We start from the raw sequence: 10,000 nt of genomic DNA on the forward strand, positions 1-10,000 counted from the left end.
ACATGAACCAACACAAACGACTTTAAAAAAAAAAAAAATCCATAATGAGACGCACAAGGTGATCAAACACGTCATCACACACGTGTTTCCAAAGTCAAAGCCTTCAAACAGCCTCACCCTCACTCTCATCCATAACGTCAACAAGCACTAGACAGTCCGAATTTCCCAAAAATGTCCACGCCTTCTACAAACGTCCTCACTATCAGGAAACTCAATTTCCAAACTCTCTTAAACTCTAATTAGGTCCTCACAAAGACAGCTCAAGAGCACACACACACACACACACACACACACATCTCACCTTCATTGATGATATCCATCAGTTTCAGTCTGACAGAAGCCTGAGCCGCATCTGAGCCACAAATCAGCAACATGAACACCACCAAAGTATATATGCCACCCACCCACACACACACACACACACACACACACACACACACACACACACACACACACACACACACACACACACACACACAGTCGTCCTTCTGTCAATCTGCACTCGGCTCCATTTCACCCTCGCTCCTCCACTGCAGGATTTAAAACCACTAAAAAGAGTTTTTTAATCCTCACGGCTTATAAAAGCTAAATCCTTTTCACCCATTTTCCCAACTGTTCACTGTCCCTGATGACGACATCATCGTCCACGTGACACCACCACCCCGTCCACGTACAGTAGAATGACGTTAGCTGAATGTGATGAGCATTCGGTATGTAAGGGAGGAGAAGAGGGACAAACAACACAAAGACTAAGACTCCTCTCATCGGGCAGCCCGATGTCTTCTGATTTCTGCTGAGTAAGTTTGCCTCATCTTGGGACACAACCGGGCGCGGCTGCGTCTTACCTGGAAGCGGAGGATGATGGTCCAGATGAGCCCCAGGGTGAGGCGGTGGTTTCCGTCTACGATGTCGTGGGAGCCCATGTTCTCCAGGTGAACCCTCTGCTCCTTAAGGAACTGCAGAGCCTTGTCAACGTTCTCCAGACAGTGGATCCGCATCCGGCCCTTGGTGGGTTTGGGCTGAAACAAAAACACATCTCAGTTTATTTACAACCTTCAAAACCCAGGAACCGTGACCTGCTTCATGCTGCCACATAAACATGAAGAAGAAGAAAACAGCTGCGGACACAGCTGACTGGTTTCAACACCGACACTTTTTGTTTTGATAGTGTTGAGAGAAAGTATGTTTTATTACGCAGGAGAACAACTTTCACTACACTTCACTACTAAATCATAATCTCAAAAGACTTCCTAGATACAAACATCCAAAACAGGAAAACATCTGATAATACTTAAAGCAATAAATATGTCCCAAAAAACAATAACTTACATGCATATTTAGCAAAACTACGGCCAAATGTTACAGCACATTTATGCAGAAACCTAACATCTGTAGTAGCACAAGTATGAACTGGTTCTGGACAGTGAGCTTCAGATCTGTGGGATTTTGTGTGAACTGGAAAGTAAATACCAATTTCTTCTGAAATGTACATTAAGTGATGACTTCAGACCATCATCATCAGGTCATCATAGTCATCAATGACTCAACAAACCCCTGAAATACTCTGCTGAACAGATGTAGATGTATATATTCAGACGACTTCCTCTTCTTTCCTGCCAGGATATTATATTATGTAGTATATTACCCTTACACCTTTTATTGTGTATATATATATATATGGATTAAAATTAAGAAGCCTTTGTTCGTCTTATCTCCTTTCGTATCCTTCAAGAAATCATCTGGGAGATATCAGACAGGAAGTGTTGGCATCACCTCCGAGTGTCCGAGTGCTTTTCCAGCAGACAGAGACTGAATGAAAGTTGATGAATGAAGACGAGTCAGAGTCATTATTATGACAGTGGAAGGATTTTCAGGGCGATTTAACACTGCGGTAACCTACTTTACTGCAGAGCCTCAGTCCTGCATCAGACAGATGTCTGACAGCTCTGCAGTTACACAACAAACAACCAATAAACAACAACAGCAACTCAACTGAAGGTGAATGTGACAGTAAAGCCAGAAACATCAAGAGGGAGAGGAGTACTAACAGCGCTTAGCATCAGGCTACATCTGCCAGAGGTGGAAGAAGTACTCAGAGCCTTAACTTAAGTAAAAATACTAATACAACAATGTACAAATACTCAATTACAAGTCAAAGTCCTACTTTAGTAAAAATACAGAAGTATTATCAGCAAGTGTACTTAAAGTACCAAAATGAAAAGTACCCATTATGTAGAAGGACCCTGTTTAGTGTCATACTATTATATATTATAATACTGTATCAATGTCACTGATACATTAACGTGTATGCTGCATTTTACTGTAGCTGCTCGAGGTGGAGCTAGTTAGCTGGTTTTAACTACTTTATATACAGTTAGCCAGTTTGAATTATTTTATATACAGTTAGCTAGTTTGAACTACTTTATATACAGTTAGCCAGTTTGAATTATTTTATATACAGTTAGCTAGTTTGAACTACTTTATATACAGTTAGCCAGTTTGAATTATTTTATATACAGTTAGCTAGTTTGAACTACTTTATATACAGTTAGCTAGTTTGAATTATTTTATATACAGTTAGCTAGTTTGAACTACTTTATATACAGTTAGCCAGTTTGAATTATTTTATATACAGTTAGCTAGTTTGAACTACTTTATATACAGTTAGCCAGTTTGAATTATTTTATATACAGTCAGCTAGTTTGAATTATTTTATATACAGTTAGCTAGTTTGAACTACTTTATATACAGTTAGCTAGTTTTAACCACTTTATATACAGTTAGCCAGTTTGAATTATTTTATATACAGTTAGCTAGTTTGAACTACTTTATATACAGTTAGCTAGTTTTAACCACTTTATATACAGTTAGCCAGTTTTAAACACTTTATATACAGTTAGCCAGTTTGAATTATTTTATATACAGTTAGCTAGTTTTAACTACTTGATATACAGTTAGCCAGTTTTAAACACTTTATATACAGTTAGCTAGTTTTAACCACTTTATATACAGTTAGCTAGTTTGAACTACTTTATATACAGTTAGCTAGTTTAACTACTTTATATACAGTTAGCTAGGTTGAATTATTTTATATACAGTTAGCTAGTTTGAACTACTTTATATACAGTTAGCTAGTTTTTACCACTTTATATAAAGTTAGCCAGTTTAACTACTTTATATACAGTTAGCTAGTTTAACTACTTTATATACAGTTAGCCAGTTTGAATTATTTTATATACAGTTAGCTAGTTTAACTACTTTATATACAGTTAGCCAGTTTGAATTATTTTATATACAGTTAGCTAGTTTGAACTACTTTATATACAGTTAGCTAGTTTTAACCACTTTATATACAGTTAGCCAGTTTTAAACACTTTATATACAGTTAGCCAGTTTGAATTATTTTATATACAGTTAGCTAGTTTTAACTACTTGATATACAGTTAGCCAGTTTTAAACACTTTATATACAGTTAGCTAGTTTTAACCACTTTATATACAGTTAGCTAGTTTGAACTACTTTATATACAGTTAGCTAGTTTAACTACTTTATATACAGTTAGCTAGGTTGAATTATTTTATATACAGTTAGCTAGTTTGAACTACTTTATATACAGTTAGCTAGTTTTTACCACTTTATATAAAGTTAGCCAGTTTAACTACTTTATATACAGTTAGCTAGTTTAACTACTTTATATACAGTTAGCCAGTTTGAATTATTTTATATACAGTTAGCTAGTTTAACTACTTTATATACAGTTAGCCAGTTTGAATTATTTTATATACAGTTAGCTAGTTTGAACTACTTTATATACAGTTAGCCAGTTTGAATTATTTTATATACAGTTAGCTAGTTTGAACTACTTTATATACAGTTAGCTAGTTTGAACTACTTTATATACAGTTGGCCAGTTTTAACCACTTTATATACAGTTAGCTAGTTTGAACCACTTTATATACAGTTAGCTAGTTTGAACTACTTTATATACAGTTGGCCAGTTTTAACCACTTTATATACAGTTAGCTAGTTTGAACTACTTTATATACAGTTAGCTAGTTTGAACTACTTTATATACAGTTAGCTAGTTTGAACTACTTAAATTCCATTTTATTGTTATACACAGGGTTTTCAGAGTTTCCCTGAGGACATATCTCTGCTATCAGATGATCGCTACAGAGCTAGAATATTCTAAGAACTAATTTGTGGTCCATTTGTTTTTTAAGCAGCCTCTGTATTATGTCTGTGTGATACATGGAGGATTAAAGCCTCAGGATGTTCTAGAGGAGCAGACAGAGCACTGATGCAGTTAACATGGACCTAATGGAGATAAAATGAAGTCCATCTGCTCAATATCTACCTTTACACTGACTTCAGCTTCATTCAGCCTGGACTGGGTCGAACGTGTGACCAGCTGGTGATTATCAAACTCATTGAACTGCTCTTTGACTGCTTCCTCTCTTCTGCTTGTGCGGTGAGTTTTTCCATCTTCATCCTGAGTCTGACTGGTGAAGCAGTTTGTCTTCATTTTCCCCAACTCTCATTCATTACCGCTACGTGAATGTTAAATATGTTTGTACCTTGCAGGTGTAATATTGCACCTCTGCTCTTTCTCCTTGAAGGTTCATGTTGTCTTACATAAATGTTTCTAACTTTAAAGCAGCTCCATTATAAACCACCGCATTTGTTGTATTTTTTAACAGTCATAATCGTGTTTTTTGGCTTTTATGTCTTTCTGTTTTTTACTGACTTCACATCCTGCTGGTGGTCTGTGGTTGAAAATGAGTCCTCTGGATGACGCCGACACGTTTAGGGTTATGTTTAAATCTGAGGAAATCTTGAAATCTAAATAAAACAAAATACTACTATAAAATAAATGTCAGAGTAGTGATGTTACATCCTGCAGGCCGTCCACACCACATGTCCTCTTTCCAACACTGACCATCCAAACTACAACCAGGACGCCGTCCAACAATAACACTGCTGTCTTTGCTTTTCCTCACACAGACACATAAACACCACCCTGCTAAAAGTCACTCAGTGATTCAGGATCTGGACTCGGACCAGAGATATTTTGGACTGTTGTCTGCCGGTGGCACAAATCCAACAAACCACAGAGAGATTCAGGGTTGGTCGGTTCATCAGCACTTGATTCCATAAAACCAAACAAAAATCATTTTACCTCCATCAGCAGTTTGGTGCTGATCTGAATCGGGGATTTCCCCCATCAGAGGGTTGTGGATCGAGTTGCTGGGCTCCCTTATTGTGCTTATTAGTGCTCACAGTGCCTTTTTGTTTTGGAAACCTTTAATCAGCTGGGATTTTAACTATCCTCCGAACTTGATTCATGCATTGAAGCAGCCTGAACAGCCTTTAATTAGCTCTGGCAGAGTGATATATGCACACACACCCTCCTGCCGCTGAAAATGGTCCCCAACAAATGGATTATTGCCTCCTCTTTGAGCCAATTAGATTAAAACTGACAGTGGTGGAAAGTAACTACGTACATTTACTCAACCAGTGTACTTATGTATAAATCTGAGGTACTTTATGCCACTTTATACCACTACTCTGCTACATTACATTATTATATTGTACTTTTACTCCACTACATTTATTTGGCAGTTATAGTTACTTAACAAATTAACATTTTACACACAAAACATACGATGAGCTTATAAAATATGATGCATTGCGACAGATCTAACTCGTTAAAAAGCTGACAGTAATTATAATGACATAAGACATACCTGTATGACAGTTTTTTACTTCAGGTACATTTTGCCAACAATACTCAGATACTATACTATACTATATTACTTAGCATTTCTTTCTACAACTTTCACTTGTAATGTAGTATTTTTGCAGTGTGGTATTACTACTTTACTTAAGTAAAGCATCTTAATACTTCTTCCGTCGCTGAACTACAGCTCCCAGCTGTTTGTGAAATTACTAAATTAATATCTGTATATTTGTGAGGTGAGAGTGCCGACATGTTTTCAGGGGATTTGTTGACAGTAAGAAATACACAGAATAACCAGCGTTGTCTTTGTGTGCTGCGATAACGTGCTGATGAGGAGACGACAGACAAACAGGACGTCTCCTAAACAGCGCTGTTGTTTATGTCACCACGTCTCCAGATCTCACCGATAATGTCATCATAACCATAAAGCTGAAGGAGAAAACCATGAGAGGAGGCCATGTTGTAACTGAACGAGCCTTTAAAAGCTGCCTCTGCAGGGTGGAAACAGATTCTTCTGCTGCTTCTGGAGGCGTTTTGGCTCCATGTGACCTCTGAAAGTTACTCAATGAGTCCTTTCACAACTCTAACACCCCCCCACACTGTCTCCCACTGTTATTCCCTCCATCCATCCTGCTCACCACTTCACTATCACTCTGGTTCTCCACTTTATTTTATTTCAATATCCTTTTTCTTCCCTCCATCATGTCTCTCTTTCTCTCTGCATTCTCTCTTTGCCTTTTCTTGTCATTTTTCCCCTCCTCACTTCCTCCTCCACGAGCTTCAAAATACCAGAGATTCTCTGATTCTCTGCTTCTCTGTGCTGCCGAAAAACAAAACTGTAAAAATAAGCGTAACATAAACGTAAAAAATAATCCGAAAATGGAGTTCACTTTTATTGAATTCCTGGCTGTGTCGCTGTGTTTTCTCTCTCTCTCTCTGTTTGACAGGTTGTGAAAAGGCCGGAAGACAGCAGAGAGGAGAGTTGAAGAGGCTGGAGAGCTGCCAAAGAAGAAGAAGAAGAAGAAGAAGAGGGGAGATTGGCTCGCAGCACTGGAAGTCACAAGGCGGGGGGTGAAAATGGGACCACTTCTTAATACCATAGAATGCTACTTAAAGCAACAGCGATCACCATCATAACGGCCAAAGTGTGATGGAAAACCAGCAGAGACGATATGCTTACAATGATTTATATTATCACATCAGATGTTTTCAGTACCTCCCTGCAGTATATAACAATTATTCCTATTCATATAATGAATCAGTCAACAGGACCGAGCCGCAGAGAGCTGATGTTAAAACATTATAAATCGTTCTAAGTTCATTGAGGTTTTTGCTAAAATCTTCACTTGTACGTCATGAGGCGATGAGTTACTGTGGCCGCAGTAGTGACAGAGCTTTTGAAATTATATCTCTGGATATATTAATAATGTACTTTTGTTTCCAAGCACTATAAACTGTTTTTGTGTTACTGCATTGATTGTAATACTCTTCTTTACATGTGCTATTAGCATTTATTTTTACTTGTAAAGTGTGAGTTAAAAACCAGGTTTATTTGAGCTTACCCTCTAGAGCCATAAGCTGTATCCTGATGAAGTTACCGTACAGTAGCGTGTTATTATTCTCTGCACTAATGAAGTAAACTACATGAAGGTGACACGGCGAGTGTGCGAGGTGATTCATGGTGAATGATTGTCAGAGTTATAAACGTCAGTGTTCAAACAACCAGAGAAGAAGAAGAGAGGGGGAGCAGAGACACGGTCACTGCTGAAGACAAGCATGACTAATGTCATTCTTCTAAAGATCTGCAGACTGATCAACCTGGTCTGTTTGCCCCCCACCTCTGCTCCTCTTTCAAAATAAAAGCCCCGACAGTGATGTAACCCACCAGTCTCTCTCCTGACAGGACCTCCAGCAGTTTGATGAGCATGCGTCCGTCCCTCAGGTCCATGTAGAGGTCGGTGATCCTGCAGGAAACTCTGGACAGGTGTGAGTTCACCCACTTGGTGAAGGTCTTCTTCTGCACCGCCTCACGCTCATCTGGACGAGAGACACAGACGCAGACAGAGAGAGAGAGAGGTCAGAGGTCAGAGGTCAGTGGAAAAGGAATCGAAGCTACATCAAATGTAACGCAGGTTGAAGACGTGAGTTTGTTTCTGTCAGAGCAGCAGGTTTGAGTCCTGCAGGTGTGTCTGGATGTGTACGTGTTTCCTCTGAGTGTGTGTGTGTGTAACTGTGTGTGTGTGTGTAACTGTGTGTGTTCTCAGCATCCCATAGGCTCATTGTTCTTGGAAAGCTGGTGTGTGTGTAAGTGTGTGTGTGTGTAAGTGTGTGTGTGTGTATGTGTGTGTGTGTGGGAGAGGTTTCCTGTGTCTGACAAAGCAGACTAAATCTAAATCACACACACACTCAGTCTGACAGCAGACACCTGCTGTGTGCAACACAACTTAGTTTATTTCCCACAGACCTGATGGTGATTGTTACTGCTAACACACACACACACACACACACACACCGAAGAGACTGTCATCACACACAGTTGCAGAGACTGACGTGTGTGTGTGTGTGTGTGTGTGTGTGTGTGTGTGTGTGTGTGTGTACAGTATGTCACAGAGTGTTTCCTCGGCTGAACTCCGACTCAGTTGCCATGACGACCCAGTCACAGGAGGAAGTTGCACAATCTGGCGCCAGGAGGGAGCAGAGGGCGTGACACACACACACACACACACACACACTAAATATGTGCGTTTTTACACTCTAATGATTTCTGTCACTTTTTTTTTTACAGCAGATTCAGTTTCTCTTCTGTGAACATTTCCAGCGAGCAGCAGTGAAGACAGGTCAAAGGTCAAAGGTCACAAAGAGACGGGCTTCAATCCTCAAGATGTCAAATCTGTAAACGGACACTCGTCCCTCTGTCACTGCAGGAGGTCTTTTCTCTAGATTCTGATTGCTTGATATAGGACTGTTACAGAGGACTGATCTGAAACCAGTGCCACCACCTGTGGACCTCATTGGTACCATTTATGAGTCAGGTGACACGCCGAGGCTGAATGAATGTAACTGATGGTGGAAACACAGGATTTTGTAATGAATGAATTGACAAAGAAACTCTTTTAATGTGGATTGATTTCAGCCGATACCAACCCAGCGGAAACACACATACACACAGACCTGCAGACATGTTTATGAATGTGGAGAGACGAGAGTGATGACATCTGGGATGGGACAGATTTCCATGACTGATCACTTTCCATTAAATTTGGGTTTAATTTGAGTAAGTGATGAACTTTGGCTGACATGAGGCATCCATGTTTGTTCTCAGAAAAAGTCAGAAACTGCTAATTACGGACATGAACAATTAAAGACATGAACGCAGCACACAAAGCCTCATCTTTCCAGCCAATGACACTCAAACCCCCCCCCACTGTGGCGGCTCTTAGCCTTTGATTGGTCGGTTCTGTATTGTTACTTATTGAACTAAACAAACACACAATCAGGTCAGAGTGCACAAAATGAGACACGAATAAACTCTGTTTGACTTCTGGAAGGAAACTGGACACACACACACACACACACACACACACACACACACACACACACACACACACACACACACACACACACACACACACACACACACACACACACATAGTGATAAGAACCACGGACTGTTTAATACATGCAAACAAACATTCATACAAACTCGTGACCTTCACAGTGTGTGTTGGCTTGCAGCAGGACAATAGCTTCAGTGTTGGGCAGCTTTATCACTCAGCACAAACACACTGGAGGATTTCTGATATCAGACTGGAGCTGCTGGGAATACGTGGACACGACGTCACCGCGTCTTCCATCTGTCAATTATCCACAGAATGAAGCCACGTGGACGACGGAGCCGAGAGGCTGCATGTTTCAGTTAGCAGCCTGCACTCGCCGACTTCACCTGCGTCCTACATGTTCACACACACACACACACACACACTCACACACACACACACACACACACTTCTGCTTTCTGGCTGCAGTGATGGAATATGAAAATATTCTGATCAAAATAATGTAGGAGAGCAGGAGTGTGTGAGGTTTGAGCATCAGTAAGACAACAGTATGAATATTAAAGGGGCACTGAGTTGTTTTTCTGGTCTCAAGCCTGTTTTGTACTGCGGCAGCTCTGGTTTGAACCACTCCAGAGGCAGATCAGAGAACAGCCGTGCTGTATGAACTGCTCCGGTAAAGGCTCCTGTAGCTGTGTTAATGTTG

General features: G+C 39.9%; 1 protein-coding gene across 3 annotated transcripts in view; it reads right to left on the reverse strand.

Moving 5' to 3' along the window:
• LOC139294306 (spectrin beta chain, non-erythrocytic 1) overlaps positions 1–10,000 on the reverse strand; it is a 63,769-nt gene that overhangs the window by 33,890 nt on the left and 19,879 nt on the right. For all 3 annotated transcript variants that reach the window (XM_070916162.1, XM_070916160.1, XM_070916161.1), the window contains exons 2-3: positions 7,626–7,777; positions 846–1,019 (exon numbers count right to left, since the gene is read on the reverse strand). In XM_070916162.1, the coding sequence (XP_070772263.1) occupies positions 846–1,019; positions 7,626–7,777 (326 nt within the window). The remainder of the gene's footprint in view (positions 1–845; positions 1,020–7,625; positions 7,778–10,000) is intronic.

The sequence above is a fragment of the Enoplosus armatus genome, chromosome 12 (genome assembly GCF_043641665.1).
Source record: "Enoplosus armatus isolate fEnoArm2 chromosome 12, fEnoArm2.hap1, whole genome shotgun sequence".
Lineage (NCBI taxonomy): Eukaryota > Metazoa > Chordata > Actinopteri > Centrarchiformes > Enoplosidae > Enoplosus > Enoplosus armatus.